The sequence below is a fragment of the Pan troglodytes genome, chromosome 6 (assembly GCF_028858775.2).
Source record: "Pan troglodytes isolate AG18354 chromosome 6, NHGRI_mPanTro3-v2.0_pri, whole genome shotgun sequence".
In the NCBI taxonomy this organism is placed as follows: Eukaryota; Metazoa; Chordata; class Mammalia; order Primates; family Hominidae; genus Pan; species Pan troglodytes.
The window spans coordinates 127,222,376-127,248,317 of record NC_072404.2 but is presented as its reverse complement, the minus strand read 5'-3'; the positions used below and the strand labels follow the sequence as shown (position 1 = coordinate 127,248,317).

At 41.5% G+C, this 25,942-nt stretch overlaps 1 protein-coding gene across 11 annotated transcripts in view; it reads left to right on the top strand.

Moving 5' to 3' along the window:
* DOCK4 (dedicator of cytokinesis 4) overlaps positions 1-25,942 on the top strand; it is a 472,223-nt gene that overhangs the window by 332,480 nt on the left and 113,801 nt on the right. For all 11 annotated transcript variants that reach the window (XR_008536523.2, XM_519315.8, XM_009453992.5 and 8 more), the window contains exons 23-25: positions 2,305-2,497; positions 18,680-18,807; positions 20,913-21,047. Coding sequence is in view for 10 of the 11 variants with exons in the window: in XM_519315.8 (XP_519315.6) it covers positions 2,305-2,497; positions 18,680-18,807; positions 20,913-21,047 (456 nt within the window). In the remaining variant the exon portion in view is untranslated. The remainder of the gene's footprint in view (positions 1-2,304; positions 2,498-18,679; positions 18,808-20,912; positions 21,048-25,942) is intronic.

Here is a 25,942-nt window from a genome sequence, read left to right as displayed (position 1 = left end):
CAGTCAGCCGGTGGGGGGAGGTGCTGTCAGCTGCCAGAGGCCACTTGCAGTCCTTGGCACATGACTGCTCCTTCCTCAAATCCAGCAACAATGTCAGATCCTCCTCATGCTTTGAATCTCTCTGACTACTTCTCCTGCTACCAGCCAGAGAAAACTGTTTTAAGAGCTCATGTGATTGGGTGAGGCCCACCTGGATAAGGTCAACTGATGAGTAATCTTAATTACATCTGCAAAATCTCTTTTGTCATGTGACATTATGTAATCACAGGAACACCACCAGGGAACAGGGTCATTGGAGTCGTCTTAGAGTCCTGCCTGCCACATTTACAGCCAAATAAAATTTGGCTCTGAATTGGTCCAAGCTTTACTATTAGGCTGCCTTATAGGCAGAAACCTGGTTTTCTTGCTCCATTTTGCATTTTTTTCATGTGGGCTACAACTCAGGGCAAACCCTGTCTTCTAGAGGCCATCCCCACAGTCCTTTGGGTTGGATTGATGGGAAGCTGTCCCACAGATGTATGCATCCTGGTCCTACTGGGTAGGTTCATTTAGTCCTCCTGCCCCAAATGCAACTTGCTAATGACTGTTCTTGTTAGCCCTGTCCTGGAAGGACTAAGGGCTAACCCACCTGGTGCAGCAGTGGTTCTTAGCTTTCCATTTCATGGACACACACCCCCTAACCCGTGATCCCTAAAAGAAGAAGAATGTCAGAAGGAATAGAGGCCCCAAACCCTGCTAGACAATTCCCAATAGTTATCTTTCCCTGTGTGTCCTGGCTACTAGGAAGGTCAAAACTAAATTGTACTTTTATTTTCACTTGCAGTAAAAACTCTCAGCTTGCCCTGGCATAGCCGTCTTCCTCCCCTCATCACAAGATACTAGTTCTTTTTCCTTTTTAATCATCCTATTATATGTGTATCTTACACTGTAGGCACATTCAGTTGCCTTTTTGAAGTCAAGATGTATAAATAAAGAAATAATGGATAAATTAAGGGATACCTGAGGAAAATCAACTTAGTTGACTTTTCAGTAATCAGAAAGCTGGGCTCATTTTATTTCACTTCATCAGTATGACTCAGCTCTCTGCAGGGTGACGTGAAGGTTATATAAATACAGGCTGTAACAGAGAATATCAAGTTATTAACTTTAAATATATTCAAGTAAATCTATAATTTTTAAGAGCCAAGGGCCATTGCTGTTGACTTATAGCATCTGGAGTATTTTGATGGCGCTGGCATCAAAAACAGATCTTGGCTCTTCTAGATATTTTTGCTGCTGCTGTATAAATAAATACTAAAATTCTTAAATTTGAGTTTGAGTGAGTCTGTGTTTGAATCATCAGCACGTGTAGACGCGACCTACTTTCTGATGGAGCCGGATCTCATTGGTACGCCAACCAGCACGTGAATTCTAGCATGTCAGAAACACGTGCCTCCTTCCCTGACTAGGTACAGGTGAAGCTAGTCGACTCTTCTTCCATTGCCCTCCTTTTGTGGAATTTTAAAAGGCTGACTTGGTTTGTTTTGGTGTACAATCCTAGCCCAATTTTTTAAGTATGCCCTTTGAGATTTGATGTGAGCATCTTTTTTCCCCATAAAAAATGATGATCGGGTTTTTTTTTATTTACATAAAAATACTGTTCTTAGTCTGTACACACAGTTCTTGGTTTAAAATAGATCTTGAAGCAACCCAGAGGGTTCTTGTAATGATCTTTTTGTTTTACAAGGGATGAAACTAAAGCCTAAATGATGAAACTAAAGGGTGCTCAAATAACTTTCCAAAGTCCCAGAGTTATTGGAAGCAAAGCTAATACTATGTGTAACTTAGATCTTCTGATGCCCTGTCCTGTGTTTTTTCTTAAATCAGAAATGGAGTGCTTTGGAGGAATTAATGTGTTTGGTTTCTTAAATGTGAATGAGATTTAAGTGAGCATTTCAGAAAGCTTCTTCCAAAAGGAATGAATATAACTGACTACAATCCAGGTCTTGGTTGAGCATTCTTTCTATTCAGTTTTGATGCACTTCACTGATTCTGTGAGGTTTTTGTCAATCCTTTTGCTAATGTCAGTGATTTTCCAAAATTTCCCAGTTTTTATTATGCTGCTGCTTTGTACTTTTCAAAAACTGTCCTATTCTGCTGCACTTTTAAAAAATTTACCTTTTAGCTTTAGGTAACAGAAACATTTCATACTTCTATTCCTACCATTCAAAAACACTTGCCACGGTCCTTAAACTCACTGACGTTTTGCAGCATATTTCTCATGGCGTATCTGGGAGTTGATTTAAATGTCTTCTTCTTTTTAAGGCTGTGTTTCTGAGCTCTTTCCCTGCCGTGTACTCAGAACTGTTGAAGCTCTTTGATGTCCGGGAAGTAGCCAACTTGGTCCAGGACACCCTGGGCAGTCTGCCGACCATCCTGCATGTGGATGATTCCCTGCAGGCCATCAAACTGCAGTGCATTGGCAAAACCGTGGAAAGCCAGCTTTATACTAACCCAGGTAGGGTGCTGAGTCTCTTGGAGGAAATTGTGCCTCTGAAAAGCCATTTTGTATATTTTGTAGCCATTGGTCAGCAGATGCAATTAAAAACAAAACACTAAAAGGCATTTTCTCAAAACCATTGTTTATTTGGATGGTAAATGTATTTAGTAGTCAAATACAAAAGTATGGCAATTAAAACTTTATTTCTGGAAAGAATGAAAACTAATGATTACATTATTGTTTTTTATGTTTAATGGGATTTAACACTCCTTCAGAGATGCTTACCAGGTACCTGATAGGATCCTTATTTGTCTCTTGTTTTTAAAAGTTTTTCATCAGTTTATGTTCTGAAGCTATATGAAACTTTGCATTATTGTTGTTTTTTACTTTACCCCAAGAGCAAGTGGTCAGTGACTCAAATTAATTTTGTTATAATAACTGTTAGTAAGTTCCATTGCCTCTTGTTTTCTTCTGTTTTTTTTTTCCCGAAGAAATAACAGAGTGAGTACTAACCTTATTTTAAAGCTTATTTTAAGAAATTTTAATCAGCCTCCCAAGTAAAAAAGTTATTAAAATAGATTCCATTAATAATTATTTTCCCTGACAGGCACGGTGGCTCACACCTGTAATCCCAGCACTTTGGGAGGCCAAGGCGGCCAGATCACTTGAGGTCAGGAGTTCAAGACCAGCCTGGCCAACATGGTGAAACCCCATCTCTACCAAAATACAAAAAAATTACCCGGGTGTGTTGTGAGGTGCCTGTAATCCCATCTACTTGGGAGGCTGAGGCAGGAGAGTTGCTTGAACCTGGAAGACAGAGGTTGCAGTGAGCTGAGATGGCGCCACTGCACTCCAGCCTGGGCAACAGAGCAAGACTCTGTCTCAAAAAAAAAAAAAAAAAAAAAAAATGATTTTCCCATATGAATGTGTGTGTATGTATGATTTTTTTGAAATAGTTTTTTATATAGTAAACAATTTTTTACATATTTTCTTGTAAAATATTTTATACATACGTTTAAGGATAGAGCATAATAATGGCAAATCATTAACAAATCTTAACATTACCACTTATTTGCTTTAGTTTTTTTTGAGACAGAGTCTCGCTCTGTTGCCCAGGCTGGAGTGCAGTGGCACGATCTCGGCTCACTGCAACCTCTGCCTCCCAGGTTCAAGCGATTGTCCTGCCTTAGCCTCCTGAGTAGCTGGGATTATAGGCACGCACCACCACACCCAGCTAATTTTTGTATTTTTAGTAGAGGCAGGGTTTCACCATGTTGTTCAGGCTGCTGTCGAACTCCTGACCTTGTAATCCGTCCACCTTGGCCTCCCAAAGTGCTGGAATTACAGGCATGAGTCACCGCACCCGGCCTTGCTTTAGATTTTTTAATAAGAAATTCATCACAGATATACTCAAGGTCCTCCTGTCTAGGCTCCCATTTCCTTCATAGAAATTTCCACTATCAGAGATTATGGTTCCTATTTTCTATTCCTTTATTACATAGCTTTAAAAATATATTGTATGATTTTTTCTTCTTTACAAATTTTTAAATCATTTCATCTTTAAATGATAACAGTACATTGTATGTCACTCTTTGGAGTGTTTTTTTTAAATTAATATTATTATTATTATTATTATTATTTTTTGAGACCGAGTCTTGCTCAGCTACCCAGGCTGGAGTGCAGTGGCATGATCTTAGCTCACTGCAACCACCGTCTCCTGGGTTCAGATGATTCTCCCGTCTCAGCCTCCTGAGTAGCTGGGATTACAGGCACACACCATAATGCCTGGCTAATTTTTGTATTTTGGTAGAGATGGGGTTTCACCATGTTGGCCAGGCTGGTCTTGAACTTCTGACCTCAGGTGATCCACCCACCTCGGCCTCCCAAAGTGCTAGGATTACAGGCGTAAGCCACCACACCCGGCCTAATATTATACTTTTATATTTTTCCATGCCACTAGATATAGCTCTACTTCATTATTTTTTACTGTTGTATGAACACTGTATGAACATATCACAGTTAATTTATTTTTTCTCCTGTTGAAGGACTTTTGAGATATTTCTAATTATTTTTTCTGAAATAGCACTTAAAACAATGTAAAAGAAAGTTCAACCTTCCGATTTCTCCCAATAAAAACATATCCTGGAGAAAAGATATTTCTTGTAGTGGTTTTCCGACTCTGCTGCTCAGTCCTAAGGGTTCTGTGCAGTGACTCAGGAATCTGTCCGGGGTTGGGAACAGGTACTGTGCAGGGGATGTAGGTCCCAACAGAGCACCCTACTTTAACTCAAACACCAACCCTGCTTTCACCACACTAAGAAAAGTTCACTCCTGTCTCAGAGGAATTGCTGATTTCTGCCATATTTCTCCCACACTGACCAGATAATTCTTTGTTAAGTTAAAGTCTTGCACTAAAAGAGCAAGACAGTCATCAAAATTGTTTTCAAATGTAAGGAAAATATTATGGGGGTTTGTGTCCATTGCCTCTGAGCAATGTAATCTGTCTTTGGGCCCAGTTCCTTGTTGGTTCCTGATGCTCCGTAGATAATAGAGAAATCAGGACTAGAAAGATACACAGAGGAGAACCTGCTGTGATGCAGGATAAAGAATGTTGGGTCCCGTGGGAATTGATGAGAGTGTGTACTATGGTAAGGGATGGAAGGACTCATGAGACCCAAGAAATGTTGACCCTGCAGGGTCCGTGCCAGTGCCCTGGAAGAGAGGCTCAGGGCCAGTGTAGGGAAGCTGGTAATTGTGAATATGGTGGCATGGAAAAGGAAGAGAAGAAGAGGAAACCCTGTCTGCTCATGTTGTGTGGGAAGGTCACCATGGAGAATGATTATGGAGAAGCAACAATGGCTCACGATCAACAGAATCCTTAGCACGTGCAGATGTTCAACAGAGAAAAGGCTTCTGTCACTGCCGCAGCAGGATGTGGCTTGGCTTGCTGTTTCCTAACTCATCATTGAAGAAAACAGAGACTGTGATGTATAGATGGACTGGGCAGAACACATCAAGAAGGAGCCCATCTTCATGGGGAAAACTAGGAAGTGTCCCTGAGAGCCTTCCAGGGCTCAGAGTACCTTCTGTTTAAATTACATGTGACTACACAATACTGCTAGGGAAACATGGAAAGTGCTTCTAGTGACTTTGGCATTCTAAATCAGAAACTGTGGACTTAGGGGACTGATGGGCATATTTATGTTGTCTAGTTGAAAGAGGAGATGTTGGAAGGAAAAGAAGATGTGAAATGCAAACAGCAGGCTCCACAGACAGTGTCAGAGAACAGGACGTGATATCTTGGGTTGTGGTTAACTGGAGAGTGTGATCCTCACAAGGGCCTTGGTACATCTCACAAAAATAGGCTGATTCTGTCTGACTGGAGGGGAAAGAAGAGGGACAATATAAAACTGTATAACTAACGATCTATAATAAAAGAGGGCCCAGTAGTCCACTCAAAACAAAAGGTAAAAGGGTTAAGCCTAACACTTCTGACCTTTCATTTAAAAAATTAACACACACAGGCCGGGCGCGGTGGCTCACGCCTGTAATCCCAGCACTTTGGGAGGCCGAGGCAGGCAGATCACGAGGTCATGAGATCACGAGGTCATGAGATTGACCTCGGTTTAACACGGTGAAACCTCTGTCTCTACTAAAACTACAAAAAATTAGCTGGGCGTGGTGGCGGGCACCTAGTCCCAGCTACTCGGGAGGCTGAGGCAGGAGAATGGCATGAACCCGGGAGGCGGAGCTTGCAGTGAGCCGAGATCACGCCACTGCACTCCAGCCTGGGCGACAGAGCGAGATTCTGTCTCAAAAAAAAAAAAAAAAAAAAAAAAAAATTTAACACACATGTACACAATTTTTACAACAGCAAAAGGATTTTTTGGGGGGATGGGGAACTTGGGATTGAATGCCCTAGGTTTATATCTTATTTTCCCAGAGATAACTGTATCCAAATGACAAGGGATGGGTAAAAAAAAATTCTTTTATTATAAACATAAAACAATAGCATCACCAAAATATGGAAATAAGACTCATTTTAGATACAGTTATGATGTAGTCATTTCCCATTGCTGCTGTGACAATAATCGCAAACTTAGTGGCTTAAAACAACACAAACTTCTTATGCTACTGGTCCACAGGGTGGAAGTCCAAAATTGTTCTCAATGGGCTGAAATTAAGATATTACCAGCATCTCTACAAAAAATAAACAAAAAATAGTCAGGTGTGGTGGTGCATACCTGTGGTCCCCGCTACTCAGCAGGCTGAGGTGGGAGGATCACTTGAGCCCAGGGGGTTGAGAATACAGTGAGCCATGATCCCACCACTGCACTCCCACCTGTCTGACAGATGGAGACCCTGTCTCAAAAAAAGGGGGGAGCAAAGAGTACAGTTGGCTCACATTTTAAGAAAATGAATTTCAAAACCTTTCAGACCTTAGATGTTACAAGCCCATCAAGACATCTAGGAAGTTCTAAAAGTTGACATTTTATTAGAATCCTATATTAGTCAGATTTCTCCAGAGAAACAGAACCAATAGGGTGTATGTGTCTATACATGGAGGAAGGAAGGAAGGGAGGGAAGGAAGGGAAGGAAGGAGGAAGGAAGGAAGGAAAGGAGTCATAAGGAAATGGTTTACGTGATTATAGAGGCTGAGAAATCTCATATCTGCAGTCAGTACGCTGGAGACCCATAAGAGCTGATGATATAGTTTCAGTCTGAGACCAAAGGCCTGAGAAGCAGGAGAGACAATGGTATAAGTTACAGTTCAAGTCCAAGTCCAAATGCAAGAGAAGACCATTGTCCTAGCTCGAAGACCATCAGGAAGAGGGAGCATATTCTCCATTACTCAGCCTTTTCTTCTATTCAGGCCTTCAACAGAGTGGATGAGGCTCACCACATTGGGGAGGACAGTTTACTTAACTCTGTCTAACAATTCCAGGGTTATTCTCCTGCAGAAACTTCCTCACAGACACACCCAGAAAAATGTTTAACCAACTATCTGGACACCCCATGGCCCAGACAAGTTGACACATTAAAATTAACCATCACAAATCCCAAGGAGAAAAAAGCAGAGGAGGCATGCAAAGGAAGAAGCATGGCTGCAGAATAGTCATGGTTGAGCTTAGAGTAGAAATTAACACATAGAGAAGACAGAAAGAAGGACATATGTGAATGTCAGCACCAAAGAAGGGAATGAAATGTTGTCTGAAATGTTGTCATGGGAAGATCCAAGCCAGGTTGCATTAAGGGTCTCTGGGCAGCCTCACAGCTGGACAGAGCAGGCAGGAGGACTGAATCACCCCCTTAGTCACACCCCCAAGGTCAAATTCTAGAACATCTGACCAAACCTAAAGGACACAGATAACTTTTGGAATCTAAATAGCTTGGTATTTAATGTCTAAATAATCTGGGATCCAGGTGGACTTATTTAAAGCATTAAAAATCAGCAACTCATTTTTCCCTTTCTCCTCCAGATTTTATTCTTCCTATTTGCTGAAGGCCATGAATAGAAGAGTCTAAATAGTTTTGGAGAAGACAGCTTTGGCAATGACAAAAGGGTAGATTTGATGCAGAGAGGTTGTTGGGGAAGGAGGAAGTGTAGAGGGTAGCAGAGACATAGTTTAGGGCGTGATAGCGAGAGGTCAGGAACAGGGTCTCCCGGAGTTCGCGAGGTCAGATCTGCTAGAGCTGTGGGTTTTACATTCACTTTGCATTTGTCACCATTGCTTGGTACTTGATGATTTGTTTAACAGATGGCTGGAGTTAATGCTGAGCTATTTTCTTGCTAAAAAATAGGTATATATGTTTCTACTTTGGAAGAATTGAACAGTTTATCAGGCAAATCCCAGCACAGATAATAGAAGTAAATATAAAGACCTAAAGGCACTGATCATGTACCATTGGTGAGAAGCTTGCTGGTATGACTTGCTTTTGCCTACAGACTAAAAAATCAAGTGTTTTAGGGTAGGAATTTTTTTAAGTAGTCAAGAGTAATTGTTTTTCTTTTTGGCAGAAACTCCCCAGTCCCCATTAAGAATTTTGTGGATTTTATACAAAACTGCAATAAAAAATTAAGGGAAAGGAAGAGCAAGGTAGACTATTAGACTATTTTTAAAGTATACTCTAAGAATTAATGGTCTCTCCAACATTTTAGGCCATAATATAAAGAAAGGATGTTTGATAGGTTTTTCTATTAATTTGATAACTTCAGGAATAAAATCTTACTACAGTTGATGAGTGCCTAGTAGCTTTTATTTCTTAGAACTATAAAGTGTAGTTTAGTGTTGGGTTTTATTGCATTGCAAGTGATTACATTTCTTTTATTCTTAATAATGACATTTGTTTAGAACTTTTCTGCTAGCCAGGGCTTGCAAAATAGAGAGTCCTTATAAAGAATAAAGTTGCATAAATAAGGGCTTCTTTTTTCTCTAGAAGCAGAGTAATAATGCAGGACCATTGCAAAAAATGTACAGACCTTAGTTTTTTTAAATATGGCATTTGTGATGATGATTTAATATAAAAGTATATTTTCAAAAACTACCTGGGACCTCAAGAAAGCCTTTGGCTAAAAATCATTAGTGTTTTGTTCCTTCAGTCTCAATCCCTTTATCTCACCCCTCCTCTCCCCGCTTACCTGTATTCCCCTCTGGCTCCCTCTCCCAGGCTTTTCCAAAGGGAAAAAACTCGAGGGTGAAGGCCTTTCCAGGTGTTCACCATCAGGGAGCTCTGAAAGCACTTGCTGAAAGTTTAACAGTTTCCACCGTTTTTCAGGCTCTTTTCTTGGATTTTATGAAAGATTTGCCCACATAATGATTTTGGGTTTTCTGTTTTTGTTGTTGCTGTTAAAGGCTAAACAGCTATAACCATGTTTAAGTGGATGTTCTTAACCAAGAACCTAGAAAGATGTATCTTTGAAAAATAGTTTCTACATCTGTCTCTAGACAGGGCAAAGATAAAATTAATAGTTTTAGGTAACACCTCACGCTGCACATAGAACTGAAGATGAAAAATATACCTCACTGAAATCATAGTTGCCCCTAGGTTTTAACTGTGGGTTTTGAAAACAAATGTAAACTCACATATTTTGGGAGTCACAAGACTCCCTTTCAACTTAGTTCTCTTACTATGTTTCTGAACTTCTCAATGCAGATTGACAGTATAACAAGCACATTACTGGGGAAAGGGTGACACCTGTATCATTTCATTTCTTACACGTCACTCATCCACATTTGCACAGATTTTCAGAGGGATAGGGAGCATGTGTGTCACAGGCAGCTGCCGTGGCTTGCAAGGTAGTGGGAATCGCTGTCTCCCCGTGCTCAGAGCAAGCACCAGCAGATGGAGTCATTGTAAACCAGACTGATAACGGGCCTTCTCAGTCTTCCTGTTTAAGCTGTGTTTAAACCTGAAGACAGAAATGCCAGGCTCTATTTGAGTAGCCTGTAATATCCAGTAGAACTCATGATGGAGTCCATTCATTCAACAAATATTTATTATGGGCAGACTCCACAGTATTACATTAGAAATATATTAGGATGGAAATACTATAACAAATTGAACTAATAGAGTCCCTGCTCTCTCTCTGTTTACAGTAAAGCACAAAAGTAGATGTCGAACAAATAATTATAATATGATAAAGTACAGCAGCGTATGTGATGGGGCAAGTTTCCAGGGTGCCATGTAGCAGGGAAATCTGAGCAAATCTTGGGGCTCATTCCACCTGCTTAGCCTCAGTTAGTGCCATCCATGTGCTGACCCAACTCTCACATTTATATTTCTAGGCCAGATCTCTCCTCGGGGCTCCAAACTTGAGTATCCAACTGTGCTCTTAACATCTTTCGTGGATATCTCACAGGCTCCTTAAACTCAGCATGTCTAAAATGAAAATCTCAACTTTTTTCTCTCTGAGCTTAGTCTTCCCTGGCTCAGTAGGTGGCAGCACCATCCACCTTGAAGCCTCAGAGTCATGCCTTCTCCCTTTTGCCCTTTGTCTCTGTCCGTGGCCAAGACACCTCACGTGCCTCTGTAGCTTCTCCACACCCCCACTGCCTCCTCTCTAGTCCAGCTGCACTTGCTCTGAGCTGCCTCTGTCTTTTCTCTCCTTGTTTCCTGTATTTCCTTTCACCACCCATCTATTAGCCAAAGTTAACTTCAGAAACATACCAGATGATGTCACTCCCAGCTCCTACTCACATCCCAGTTCTGTTTTATTGGGGGGCACTCTCCAGAATTGATCTTCCATGCCCTGTGATGTGGCCCCGTCCACCTGCCTCATCTCATCTCCTTGCTACTTTTCTCTGTTTGGAATCCACTTTCTTCAGCTCCTGCCCAACAGAGTTAATTCCCATTTACCCTTCATGGTTTAGTCTCTCATTTTCTCAAGAAATCTTGCTGCCCCACCCACTCAATTATCACTTTTATAGTACACTGTGTTTTGCTTCTTGAATCACTAGCACAATTATAATGAAATAGAGAATTGGGTATTTCATTGATTAACGTCTGTTTCCCTCCTCCACCCCAGAAGGGAAACCCCAGAGGCCAGGGACTTTATTTGCCTTGATCACAATGATATCTTCAGCTTCCCTAATAGTGCCTGGTGCAAAGCAGGTGCTTAATAGATGTTTCATGAACACTAGGTACTGACTGAATCATGGGTTAGGGATCGGGATACAGTAGCAAAAGCTACTGAATAGCTGGGTGCGGTCACTCACACCTGTCAATCCCAGCACTTTGGGAGGCCAAGGCAGGTGGATCACCTGAGGTCAGGAGTTTGAGACTAGCCTGGCCAACATGGTGGAACCCTGTCTCTACTAATGTAGCAAGATGAGCCACAGACAGAACTCCTCAGACACCGAGTTAAAGAAGGAAGGGCTTTATTCGGCTGGGAGCATCGGCAAGACCCACGTCTCAAAAACTGAGCTCCCCGAGTGAGCAATTCCTGTCCCTCTTAAGGGTTACAACTCTAAGGGGGTCCGTGTGAGAGGGTCGTGATCGATTGAGCAGGCAGGGGGCTGCATGCACTGGTAATTAGAATGGAACAGAACAGGACAGGGATTTTCACAGTGCTTTTCCATGCAATGTCTGTAATCTATAGATAACATAACCGATTAGGTCAGGGGTCGATCTTTAACTACCAGGCCCAGGGTGTGGCACCAGGCTGTCTGCCTGTGGATTTCATTTCTGCCTTTTAATTTTCATTTCTTCTTTCTTTGGAGGCAGAAATTGGGCATAAGACAATATGAGGGGTGGTCTCCTCCCTTACTAAAAATATAAAAATTAGCCAGGTGCAGTGGACTGCACCTGAAGCCCCAGCTAGTCCCGAGGCTGAGGCAGGAGAATCACTTGAACCTGTGAGGAGGTTGCAGTGAGCCGAGATCATGCCACTGCACTCCAGCCTGGGCAACAGAGCAAGACTCCATCTAAAGCAAAAAAAAAAAACCAAACAACAACAACAACAAAAAGCTACTGAATAAATGATGTGTATTAAAAAAAATCTTATTGGAAAAGCAACTTTTTGAGCTCAGGATGAGCATGAATATGACAATAAAACAGTGTGTGGCAGGGTGGCTATGTAGGAGTCCCAGGCCAGGAGGTGGCATAACTACCAAAAGTAAGATGTACACAGTACATGCGTCTTGCTTTAGGAAGGATGCCTGAGGTGGAGGCATTCAGGGTGGGGTTAAAGCCAGTGGGTGGGATCTGGGAGCTTAATACAGGGATCATCCGTAGCCCTCCACTGTTGCTTTCCTCTGTGATCCTGACATTGTCTGCATGAGAACGTAGCCCACTGAATCTGCAGTCCTTTCCTCTCTGAGTTCTTGTTGTCTGTATTCCAGTGTCTGAAAGGCTTGTTTGCAGGTTTTGCGACTGGCTGTGACTTTGGCAGTTCAATTCCTGGTGGCTTTGATCACAGAGGCCCATCCCAGCTCTGATGTCAGGCTTTCTGTAATCAGCAGCTCTGCTACATGCAAAGCTGTGCTGCCACATGTCCTTCTGCCTCCCTTGTTTACAATCTCCCCGTACTGAGGCCGCCCCTCAGCAGTGCCCATGTCCAGCCCATGCCAGAGCCCAGTTTGTGGAATGTAACGGCCAACCCTTGTGTGCTGCCATGGAACTCACAGACCTCGCTCTCTTGGTGACCGATGCTGACTTCAAGGATCCCTGTCTAAAGCTTGTTGATAGAGGAGGCAAAAGTATGACTCCTCAAAATTAACCTAAAGGAGGAAATCTACCCAGCTTCCCTTGTTCCTTCCTAGTCCCGTGTCCAGTGGGGATTACTGATGGGAGCTGGCTGTATATCCACTCAAGTGTAGGCCAAAAAAGTAAATGAGAGTCACTCCTTATACACTCAAGGAGACATACAACACAGTGAGCTTTATCTGAGATGTGGAATATGAGTGTATTGGCCCTTTCAAGGAGAGAACCTGCACGGCAGATTCTGTTGTTAAATGCATGGAAAGTTAGTGAATGTTCAACTTGGATTGTTTTATGGGGGGTCTTATTTGATGGGCCTGGTTGTTTTCTTTTAAAGGTAAGAATTAGCATATCAACCAGTCAGCTTGTTTGGCATTTACCCACCCAGTCTATCAATTGCACTGGCTGGCATTGCCCAAGGAATGGAGAAAAAGCAAATCTGCAAGCTGGGTTGTTATGTATTTCTTTGTGTACATGCCACACACAAATTATTTGTCCACCTTACTTACTTTTTTGCAGTTGATATGTTCTTAACAATTGGCTGCAAATTGAATTTTTAGAAATAAGCTTTATCTTCCTTTCTAATTAAACATTACTAGGCAATGACTACTGGCACTTAAATTTTCAGGGTTTTTTTTTTTTTTTTTTTCTGGTTCTTTTTGTTAAGTAATTGATTTGTAAATAAGTATTTAAGTTCCCTGGTGAGGCTTACTGTTTAAAGAAGGCTTGCAATGAATTATTTTACAAGTTTGGATTTGAATATTCTGTATTTGTTTTCTTAATGTATAGAATGCCTGTGCCTTATGTTGTCTGTTTTGATGCTAAACCTGAGGCCAGACCTGGTTATTTTGGTAACCCAGTGGCAGGCATCAAAAGAAATAGGAGACTCCGGCTGAGTATGGTGGCTCACGCCTGTAATCCTAGCACTTTGGAAGGCCAAGACGGGTGAATTGCCTGAGCTGAGGAGTTCAAGACCAGCCTGGGGAATATGGTGAAACCCTGTCTCTACTAAAAATACAAAACATTAGCCGGGCATGGCGGCGAATGCCTGTAATCCCAGCTACTCAGGAGGCTGAGACAGGAGAATCACTGAACCCAGGAGGCGGAAGTTGCAGTGAGCCGAGATCGTGCCATTGCACTCCAGCCTGGACGACAGAGTGAGACTCTGTCTCAAGAAAAAAAAAAAAAAAAAGAAGGAAGGAAAGAGAGAGAGAGAGAGGCACTTTCACAGTTGTGGATGCTTTATTTGCACTCCTTATCACTTTTAGTAGCATACAGAATCACTTTTATCTATAGATATAGGATAAAATTGAAAGAGGAAGAAAGGAGAATAACACTTACATAGCACTCATTGCATTCCAAGCACTGCTAGCTAATATGATCCGTAAAACAATCCCAGGAGGAGTTACCATTGCTATCCTCGTTTTACAGATGAAAAGACTGAGGCTAGTGTTTCACGGAACTGGAATTCTAATCTAAGCAGTCTAATTCTTGGGTCCTCAAGTAGAAAGAAGGCAACAAATAGGGATCTTAAACAGGGTCAGTGGTGCAAGTCAAGTAGAATTTTTAATTTTGATCAAATGTAATTTATCACTTACCTTTGATAGTTTGAGGTTTTGTACCTGTTTAAGAAATCTGTATCTAACGCAGGGTCACTAGGATTTTCTTCTATGTTTTCTTTCAGAAATTTTTTTTTTTGAGATGGAGTCTCACTCTGTCTCCCAGGCTGGAGTGCAGTGGTGCAATCTTGGCTCACTGCAACCTCTGCCTCCCAGGTTCAAGCGATTCTCCTGCCTCAGCCTCCCTAGTAGCTGGGACTTACAGGCACGTGCCGCCAAGCCCAGCTAATTTTTTGTATTTTTAGTAGAGACGGGGTTTCATCGTGTTAGCCAGGATGGGCTCAATCTCCTGACCTCGTGATCCACCCGTCTCAGCCTCCCAAAGTGCTGGGATTACAGGTGTGAGCCACCGCACCCGGCTTTTTCAGAACTTTTATACCTTTAGCCTTTGCATTTAGGTCTATGATCTATACCAAGTTAAATTTTGCATTTGGTGTAAGGTAAGGATAGAGGGTTTTTGTTTTTAACATATGTGTATCCAATTGTTCTAGCACCATTTGTTGAAAAAAACTATTGTTTCTCCATTGAATTACCTCGGCATCTGTTAAAGAAAAAAATAATTAATGACATTTGCTGAGGATGGTAAGTGTTACACGCGTCCATGTGAAGAGACCACCAAACAGGCTTTGTGTGAGCAATAAAGCTTTTTAATCACCTAGGTGTAGGTGGACTGAGTCCAAAAAAGGAGTCAGCAAAGGGAGATGGGTGGGGCAGTTTTATGGGATTTGGGTAGATAATGGAAAATTACAGTTAAAGGGGGTTGTTCTCTTGTGGGCAGGGGTGGGGGTCACAAGGTGCTGGGTGGGAAGCTTCTGAGACTCATTGTCCAGGAGAAGGAATGTCACAAGGTCAATTGATCAGTTAGGGTGGGGCAGGAACAAATCACAATGGTGGAATGTCATCAGTTAAGGCAGGAACTGGCTAATTTCACTTCTTTTGTGGTTCTTCAGTTGCTTCAGGCCATCTGTATATATATGTGCAGGTCACAGGGGGTATGATGGGTTAGCTTGGGCTCTGAGGACAGTACGTCAGGCTTTTTTCAAGGTGAGGGTCATGGTGATAGGTGTGGGGGTGGCTGCAAAGGGATTTTGCAATAAGGGAGAAAGATTGGGCTGAATTTCTAATATAGCATGGGTAAGTGGGACTTCATAGCCAAGGAACAGAGTCGGGGTGGGTAGACAGGAAACATTAAAGATAAGGGTGGGAGGTGGGGGCAGGGAGTGTGCAGATTCTGGTTAAACTGACCTAACAGGATTCTCGTTGAGGACAGGGCAAGGTGATCAGACATCACCTGGGGATGGTGGAGGATGAGGAACCCAATCAGATATCAAGGGTGTTATCAACTTTATATTAATATATTGTTGGAATTGATTTGCTAAAGTTTTGAAAAGGGTTTTTGTATCTGTACTTACAGATACAAAAAGAAATTTTTTTAACGTATAAGCTCACAGGTTTAAGAGAATGGAAGAAGAGATACAATGCATAAGAAATAGCAGCAATTTTTACAAGGCTGGGTGGCAGCTGACTTGCAGACAAGAGAAAGCTGAAATGTGGGCATGGTGTGTGGAGTTAGGGTAGAGCCAAGGAGCAAACTAATTTATTCCACAGAACCTCAGAAGACTCAGGTAGCCTTCAGAAAGGATCAGGAATTGAAAATATCAGGTAGCTCTGAAGATGAAATTGATTCATTTTCCTATGTGTTGCACCCTTCATCTTCAGAGAAACTGATCAGCCCAAGAGAAACCATCTCAGTTACTGAACTCTGGGGACCCCTGCTCCAGTGGAACACCTAGCTTCCCCATCCTTCAGTGATGCTTCATTAGTTCACAAGCTTGCCTAGGCATACAGAGATTTTGTGATTTCCAGTTAGCATTTTGGTGCCTTACTTGTAAAGATGAATGGACAATGAAGGATCATCAGATATTGGAGAAAAGCCCCTCATGTGAAAAGCAGAAGCCAAAATAAATAAAGAAAAAAGTAATCCCAGCACTTTGGGAGGCCGAGGAGGGTGGATCACCTGAGGTCAGGAGTTCAAGACCAGCCTGGCCAACATGGTGAAACCCTGTCTCTACTAAAAATACAAAAACTAGCTGGGCGTGATGGCACGTGCATGTAGTCCCAGCTACTGGGGAGGTTGAGGCAGGAGAAACACTTGAACCCGGGAGGCAGAGGTTGCAGTGAGCAACCACTGCACTCCAGCCTGGGCAACAGAGCAAGACTCCGTCTCAAAAAAAAAAAAAAAAAAAGTAACTAGGAAGAAAAAGATAGTTCAGGGAGCAAAACTGTTACCAGAATAAGGGTCTTGAGTGTGAGATGTTCAGGTCCTTGGCATTCTGAAAAAAGAATTCGGCAAAACTCACAAAGTAACAAAGGAATGAAACACAGGAACCAAGCAGCAAAAATGGGAATTTATTAAAGCGAGAAAGCACTCCACAGGATGGGAGTCAGCCCAAGCAAGCAGCTCTAGGGCCCGGTTACAAAGTCTTCTGGGTTTGAAGTACTTCTTTTGAAGTCCTTTATCTGGATGAAGGATTTGATCTGTGGCTAATTAAAGGCTGAGGTGAATTGGTGCCCTATGCAGATGAAGGGATGGTCAATGGTCCCTGGTTGGCCTGTGGCCAATCCAGAGCACTTTACCTTTCCATCTAAGAGGTGGTGGAAGGGGAGGGTTGCAGGGAGAGGAGCCTTTGATACTTGTTACTCAGACTTTGGGAGAGGGGGATTTTTCCTTTTGGTTCAGCTTTTGGAAGTTTGCATTAATAGGCCTTAAGTTCCCTGCCCCCAGACTCAGGTGTTTTCCCTTTTTATCCAGCTTTGGGAAGTCAGCATGAATTGGCCTTAGAGTCCCCGCCCCAGACCATGGTGTTTTTCCTCGATTCAGCTTTAGGAAGTCAGCACAAATTGGCCTTAGATTTCCTGCTTCCAGACCCTATTTTCCTGCCTCAAAACAAATTTTAAAAAATATCTGATTTCCTCAGGGAGAGAAGAGAATGCATCTGTGAAACAAGAGTGGGAAGCTCTGAAAAGAGAACATTCAGAGAAATAAACAGGAATGGCTGCATAATGAAAATACAAGACCTGTTGTTCAAAAGTTAAGAATTTCAAGGTGGCAGTAGCATCGCTTTCACCAAGCGTGGGGTCCTTCTGAGCACTGGGACCTGTGTGGCTTCTTAGGTTACACAGCCACAACACTGGCCCTGGGAGGGAGAAAGCTCTTGGAAATAAAATATCTGATAGCATAAATAATAAAACTGAATACATGATTTGGAAGATAAGGTATGGAAATTACCAGGAAGTTGAACAAAAAGAGGGGAAACATCCTAGAAAAGCAGAAGATAGCTCAAGAGATTCAATGTAAATGTAGTTGAATTTACAGACAAAGGATAGAAGAAAATTATCCTAGAAATAATTCAAGGCACATTCCCAGAACTGAAGAACACAAGTGTATAGATTGAAAGGGTCAAGGCGAGTTACATAATCATGAAATTTTGAATTACCAGGGATAATTTCCCAAAAGCTTTCAAAGAGAGAAAAAAACAAACAAAAATCCAGTCATGTACAAAGGTTTGGAAATCAGAACAGCAGCAAAACCATAATGTTAACTTAGCCAGAAATTGTGATATAACCATTTTGAGAGGCTTGGGGAGAAAAGGGAGTGTATTAGTCCATTTTCATGCTGCTGATAAAGACATACTGAAGACTGGGTAAGTTATAAAGAAAAAGTGGTTTAATGGACTCACAGTTCCATGTGGCTGAGAAGGCCTCACAATCATGGCGGAAGGTGAAAGGCACATCTTACATGGTGGCAGAGAAGAGAGAATGAAGCCAAGTGAAGAGGGAAACCCCTTAAAAAACCATCAGATCTTGTGAGACAAATTCACTACCACAAGGACAGTATAGGGGGAACTACCCCCATGATTCAATTATCTCCCACCAAGTCCCTCCCACAGGGAGTTATGGGAATGATGGGAACAATTCAAGATGAAATTTGGGTGGGGACACAGCCAAACTATATCAAGGGGGAAAAAAAAAACAACCAAGTCCTCTTCTACCATAGTAGAAAGTCAGTAGGCGATCTATCTTAATGAAAATTCAGGAAACAGCAAGAGAAGCATGTAATTTAGAAATTTAGAGGTAAAACAAATAATTTTAGAAAGATATCTATTTCACCTAAAAGTGTCAAAGGCCTCCTGAGGTAGGAATTGTGCATTAGGGAAAGGAACTGCTGTTTTTCAATATAAACCTTGTAGAACTAATACCTTTGTAACTACATGTGTTAATAATTTAGCAACCAAAATTGAATTAAAAGTAGATAAGGATTTGCCCTAGGTATTGCGTGGGACTCCAACAGATGTGACACTAATGACTCTTCTCTCTTCAGATTCCCGATACATTCTTCTGCCTGTCGTGTTACATCACCTCCACATTCACTTGCAAGAACAGAAGGACCTGATCATGTGTGCACGTATCCTTAGCAACGTATTTTGTCTTATCAAGAAAAATAGCTCAGTAAGTAAATACAGGTCATAGTATATAGTTCCCTTCAAATGGCTTCTGGAAATAAACTTGTAATAGTCTACAAAGAAACCACACTAAAGAGGAAGCCTCTGATACCCACTTTTATTTCCAGCTGGGCTGGACTTTTTGCTTCTCTTTGTAAGGAATTTTTTTAACCTTGTGGGATTCTGTAACCCCAAATAACCTGGGTTCCCCAAACTTGTATTTCAAGGAAGAACTGCATACTGAGTGAGAAAAATGAGAAATCTCAAAGCCTCCCACGTGTGTCTTTAATCTTGATATGATGACTGCTCTGTGGCAAGAATAAATTACTGCTTGCAACATGAAGTTGTTTTTGATCCATTCTGTGAAAGGCCACTTCATGATACTCAGAACTTGGCTGTGGTCCTTGGGCCGGGTCCCCTGGAAATTGCAGAAGCAAAGGACGGCCCCAGGAGATTAGGGGTATCTTATAATATAACCATTACTTGGCCCCACCAGTGATCTCCAAATTGTTATGGATTTGGGGATTCCTATCAACGTGCCTGACTCTTGATGCAATGCAATTGCATTAGAGAATGCACTGCAAAATGAGAAGAATCACATGCTTGCTTATAAATGGGACAACTCAGAGTATTTGTGTTCATGGCTCAGGGGTCTGGTGTGAAATCCACATATGGAGAATATCATGTTCCACTTCTGCCAATATGCAACTGTTAAGTAACCATTTTGCTCATCGGTAACAGGTTTTATGGAGCAGAGTTTGGCAATGAGTGCCAAGAATCCTGTTTCTCTGCTTCCCTATTACCTTTATGCTACAGTTTCCCCAATTTGTCACTTACGATCAGCTTCTGAAGATCAGTGAGGTGGGATGGGACCTCAGTGGAGTTGTTGGAGATAGAGCCCCAGTAGCATGGGAACAGAGTTGGCAGTTGAGAGAAAAAAGCTAGAAATTCTGCCTCTGGAAGTGTAATAAGAGGAACCTGCATGGAACAAAGCAGTTGACTTTTTCCCACCCCCATGATCCAGGCCCCAAAGGTGATCTGGCACTGAATAGAACAGTGGTGACAGAAGGCATGAATTCAGTTTTAAACCCCCCTCTATAAAATTCTATAAAGAATAACTGTGCTATGCCTAGTTAGAATCTTTTTCCAAATTATAATTGCTGAGAGTAAAATGTAAGTTAGATAGTTCACTGCACAGAACCAAAAACAGCAGAAGAGAAATAAAAAGAAATCACCTCCACAACTTCTGCTCTGTAAGACATTCAGAGCAGAAACCAAGTCACTGGAGGGAAAATCTTGGTAGTTTTCTTGCAAGTGTAAGAAAATTTATCATAAAATCCTAGCCAAAAAGCTCTTTCAAACTCGTACTTTCTAAAAGTATTTTTTACAAAGAGTGATCTCCTTGGTTAGAAGCATTTGTACATAGAGTTTTGTTTTGTGCAGGTGTAATAAGAACCCAACTCCACATACAGTCAGTGCAGAGCAATTTGGGTTTCTCTTTCAAGTCCTGGGACGTGGATACTATTAACTTTGCATCAGGAAAGCAGTTTCCACATGGCCACTGACGTTAGATCCACTCTGTAGCTAAGGGTATTTGTCTGGGCCAAACACCATTTCCTAATATTTACATGCAAAGATTTTTAAAAATCATTTTTTATAGGAATAGTCATTTGTACTTAAAGTTTCGGAAAATGACTGATGTAACTCTAATATTGAGAAAAGTAAATATAAGCACAGTCTGGAACCAAGGAATCATAGACCAAGAACAAGGATGGACTCGCAGTGAAGATTCAGGCTCAGAGAGGCAAACTGACTTGTCTGAGGTCACACACCCTGTTGGGAGCCTCGCTGGTGTTCTGAGTTAGTCTGGTGCGCCTTCACGATATCACCCATCTTTTTACTTGTATCTCAGGTATCCATTGCACCACTGAGTTGTGTACTCTTGGGTAAGCCATTAACTTCTCTGTGCCTTTGTTTACTGTAACAGGAGATCATTCACTTAGGTGAACTCCATGCCTCAAGTTCTCTGACTCTTTGATTTCCGCTTTTCTGTTAGATTGAAATGCATGTTAAACCCCAGTTTCCTGAACATATTATTTTTTTTCTCTTAAGGAAAAATCTGTGCTGGAGGAAATAGATGTGATAGTGGCCAGCTTGCTGGATATCCTGCTGAGGACCATATTGGAGATCACCAGCCGACCTCAGCCATCCAGCTCAGCAATGCGGTTCCAGTTCCAGGATGTCACTGTAAGATCATAGAGCAGATGGCACGTGGAACAGGGCCTGGTTATGCTTCAGTCACGTTGCAGGTGGCTTGATGTTATAATCTGAAAAATCTGGCCTTAGGAGAGTAACCCATCAGCATTTCAAAATCATATGAGGTTACCTTAATTTTACAAGGAAACCAAGATATAAAACATGTTTGTTAAAGGAACTTGGAATAAGCAGTTTTTAATTACAGAAAGCCAGCTTTGATATTAGTCATACCTTGCCCGGTTTAAATTAACCCAAGATTTTATATTCCAAGTCAACTTGATGACTTTTTATTCTCTTATCATCCATCAAATTGCTTGAGGAAACGAGAAGAGTGAAACAGAGTAACAGGAGTCAGGGCCCTGAGTTTTCATTCCAAATTTTTCACTCTGACTAGTCAGAATCGTAACTTTTCTAGGCCTCAGTTTTCTTAGCTAGGAAATGAGAAGGTTGGAATTGGCAAAGTTTTTTTTCTTTTTTTGAGACGGAGTCTCGCTCTGTCTCCCAGGTTGGAGTGCGAGTGTGCGATCTTGGCTCACTACAACCTCCATCTCCCGGGTTCAAGTAATTCTCCGTGCCTCAGCCTCTTGAGTAGCTGGGATTACAGATGCCCGCCACCACACCCGGCTAATTTTTGTATTTTTAATACAGACTGGGTTTCACTATGTTGGTCAGGCTGATCTCGAGCTCCTGACCTCAGATGATCCACCTGCCTTGGCCTCCCAAAGTATTGGGATTACAGGTGTGAACCACCATGCCTAGCCTGGAATTGGCAAATTTTAAGGTGCTTTGAAGCTGGCTTTCTGCAATTAAAAACTGCTTATTCCAAGTTCCTTTAACAAACATGTTTTATATCTTGGTTTCCTTGTAAAATTAAGGTAACCTCATATGATTTTGAAATGCTGATGGGTTACTCTCCTAAGGCCAGATTTTCCAGATTATAACATCAAGCCACCTGCAACGTGACTGAAGCATTTTGAGTCTAATATTATATCTGTATTTTATATTCATGTAAAACATTAAGAAAATAATATTAAGAAATAATACATCTGGCAGTTTATATATGTGTATCTATTTATATATATACAGGAATATAAAATGGTATAGCCACTATGGAAAATAGTAGCTCTACTATATATACTATATATGCAAGTTATGAATCGTCCACTTTCTCAATACTCTTATCAGCATTTGGTGTTACCTGTTTTTTGGAGTGGAGAGCATTCTGATAGCTATGTAGTAATATCTTATTGTAGTTTTAATTTGCATGTCCCTAATGACTAATGATGCTGAGCATCTTTTCACATACTTATTTGCCATCTATGTATCCTCTTCAGTGAAATGTCTTTTCATGTCTTTTTGCCATTTTTTAAAATGGATTGTTTTTTCACTGTTGAGTTTTTATTTCTTTTTATAATATGTGGTTTACAGGTATCTTCTCCTACTCTGTAGCTTGTTTTTTCATCCTCTTAACAAGCTTTGCAGAGCAAAAATTTTTAATTTCATTTAAGTCCAGCTTATTAATTTCCTTTTATAGTTCAAGCTTTTGACTATTTTTGCCTAGCCCTGTATCTTAAATGTTATCTCCTAGTTTCTTTCCTAAAAGTAGTATAGTTTTATATTTTACATGTAAGTCCCTTAACCATTTTGTAGGTGTCAGATAATTCTAACAATCTGACATTGCAATGTGGACATCTATTAATTGTCTTTTTCATTCAATTTGAGATTTTCTTAGTTCTTGATAGGATGTGTTATTTTCTCTTATGACCAAGACATTTCTATATTATAAAGCTCTGGATCTTACATAAACCTACTGTTTTAGCTGGCTTTGTGTGACACCACTCATCAGGGGAGCAGTGCCTACATGTTATGGTGAGACAGAGATAGAAATCCAGGTTCGCCACTTGGTTTCCTTTGACACCTGAGGCAAGAGGGCTTCTTGTTGCTGCTGGGTGAGGTGGAAGTTCTGGCTCTGCATGTGGTCTCTACTGCCAGTGTGGTGGGAGTGGCTTTGTTACTGCTGGGCCATGGTGACCGTCCTGACTCTCTACTAGGCCTCTTTGACACCACCCCAGTGGGGAGGGAAAAAATGTGACTTGTTACTGCCAGTTGTGGGTGGAAGCCCAGGCTTCTCCCATTGTTTTCACCAACACTGACTCGTGGGTATGAAAGTACCTGCTCCCTGTTTGACCTTCTCTGGCTCCACTCTAGGAGAGATGTTGGGACACCTCACTACATCCTCATGAGGGTGGAAGTCTAGGCTCCTCACTCAGCCTTTGCAGTGAACAGGTGACTGAGGACAAAGTTTTCTGTGGTGTTCAGCTAGAATAGAGCAACTGTGGCTAAAAGCATTGCCCTGCAGGGCTGCCCTTTCCTAGTCCTTTGGCTGGAGAAATAAGGTTTTTTGGGACTTTTTCTTTTGTCTACCAACTATTGGTCTTTCACAGTTGCTGGCCTCTTCAGCCCCAATCTTTGAAATATACGAGGCAAAAAAGAAAATCCAAAGAAATCTACACCGTGCCCTTCCTCAGGTCCCAAGGAGGTTGTTGGCCAGTCTGCCCTCTCTCTCCTCCTGTCAGAGTCTTTTTCTGTTTGTTTTATATTTGATGTTCAGGTTTTTAGTTGTACTTAGCAGGAGGAATAGGGGAGAAGTATGTCTACACTTTCAACGTGGAAGAGGAAGGATGTCTCCTTCACTGTGGTTTTGATGGTAACATTTTAATTGCTTCCTGGCAATATAACTTACATAGTTTGAAAGTTATAATGGCAAGCAAACAAAGTCATAGCAAATGCTGGGCATAGTTAAAGATTGCCTGAGATCAAAAGCTAAAACACTTTTTAAACTGCTTTCTATCGACGTGCAGAGCGTACAAGGTTGTTGTGCACCAAATCTCTATGGGATACATGTGGTCTTCAGGCCATACAGTGTAATAAGTAATGCCAATTACGAGACTTCAGGAAGTCAGTGAATCAGGTCTGTGGGTGGAGGTGGGGTAGGGCAGGCAGAGTGATTGTCCTGTGTACTAAATTATAAGAAAATCACATGAAGAGAATCCTTCCTGCATAGCTCTGTGGTACCCCTTGCTGTGTGAGAAACCAGACTGTCCAGGTATGTGGGGTGAAATTTTCCATGAAACACACACATAAATTATTTGACATCTTTGCTTTTATGCTTTAAGACTTTTTTTTTTTTAAGAGTACTCAGACAGACCTAGCTTGATTCCTTCTCTGTCATTGCACTGACTCTGTGATGTTGGTCAAGTTACTAATGTCTCTAAGCCTCTGTTTCTTTAAAACAGAGAAAATAGGCCAGGCGCGGTGTCTTATGCCTGTAATCCCAGCATTTTGGGAGGCCAAGGCGGGCGTATTGCTTGAGGCAGAGGTTTGAGACCAGCCTGGTCAACATCTTCAAACCCCCACTAAAAATACAAAAAAAGTAGCCGGGCCTGTTGGTGGGTACCTGTAACCCCAGCTACTCAGGAGACTGAGGCCCAAAAATGGCTTGAACCCAGGAGATGGAGGTTGCAGTGAGCCGAGATCATACCACTGCACTCCAGCCTGGGTGACAGAGCGAGACCCTGTCTCATAAATAAATAAATAAATCAGAGAAAATGGTTGTACTTATCTCAAAGTTAGCGTGAGGATTTCATCAAATCTGTAAAGGTGTTTAAACAGTATCTGGTCTGATACTCAATAAATGCTGACCGTTAGTCATTGTGGTAGCAGCAGAAGTCACCGTCATATCATGATTGTTGCAGACATGCTTCATGTATTGTTGTTGTTATAATAATTCTATGGCGAGAAATATGCCCTGGTCTTGTCTTTCACAAAATCCATTCTCTGGAGACTGAAGATCTGTTGAATTTCTTTATCATTTTCTCACAGAGAACAGGCTTTCTGAATAGGGAGTCTTCACATGGCAGTACTACATTGAGCACCTTTTCAGTCTGTGCAGACACATATGGAAAAGTGCCCATGACAAGTAGACACACTGTGAGTAAACGCAGATCCCACAGTGTGCCATTGTGAATTCTTCCAGTGCTCTGTAAGCACCATGATTGTTACCCAGCCTCCCAGCCACACCAGCATGAGCACTGGCGTCTGCTGTATCATAGTTCCAGATAACAGAGGCCTTATTTTTAAAATTTAAAAGGATTGTACTTTTTGTTTTTCCACCGACTGTTTTTTGAACTTTAAAACGCTTTCCCTAGCTAGAAAAAAAAACAAAAAAGCACCATTGTGATCAGTTCCTTTCAAAAGTCTAATTATAGGTAGAAGCAGATTTTATAAAGCAGTATAAATGACCACTTGCCTTGCATTCTCGACTAATGGAGCTCCAGAGTTCCTTACAATTTATAAATGCTTACTCGTTCGTAACTCTGTTAAATAACATTTACGGAGCATGTGATTCTTCTGGGCATAGGCCAGGTCTAAGACAGCTACTCTGATGTGTTTATCTAAAATTTTCATGTGATGTCGGTTTGTGGTTGGGGTATGGAAATGGGCCTGGGTTAATTCTGTAAGAAATATGTGGAAAAAAATAATGTATGTGTATAATAGGTTTCGTGAAGACAGTTGTAGCCATCCAATACCCTTGCTATACACAGTCATTTGTAGAAATTCCCATTACACTCAATCTATACATAAAATGGCCACTGAAGACTACAGAGTTTTCAAGGTGATTTATACAAAAGAAAGTATCACACTGCAGCTAAGTACATCTTGGCCACTGATGGCTTTTTATTTCTTTTTAATAAATTATGGGTCTAGGATTTTCATACAGATACATTCTTAAAATATCTTAAAAACAAAGAAAATTACATTATGGATAAAATATACATTAGTAATTGGAAGTCACCGCTAAAAGACTTACTCATGTAACCAAATAC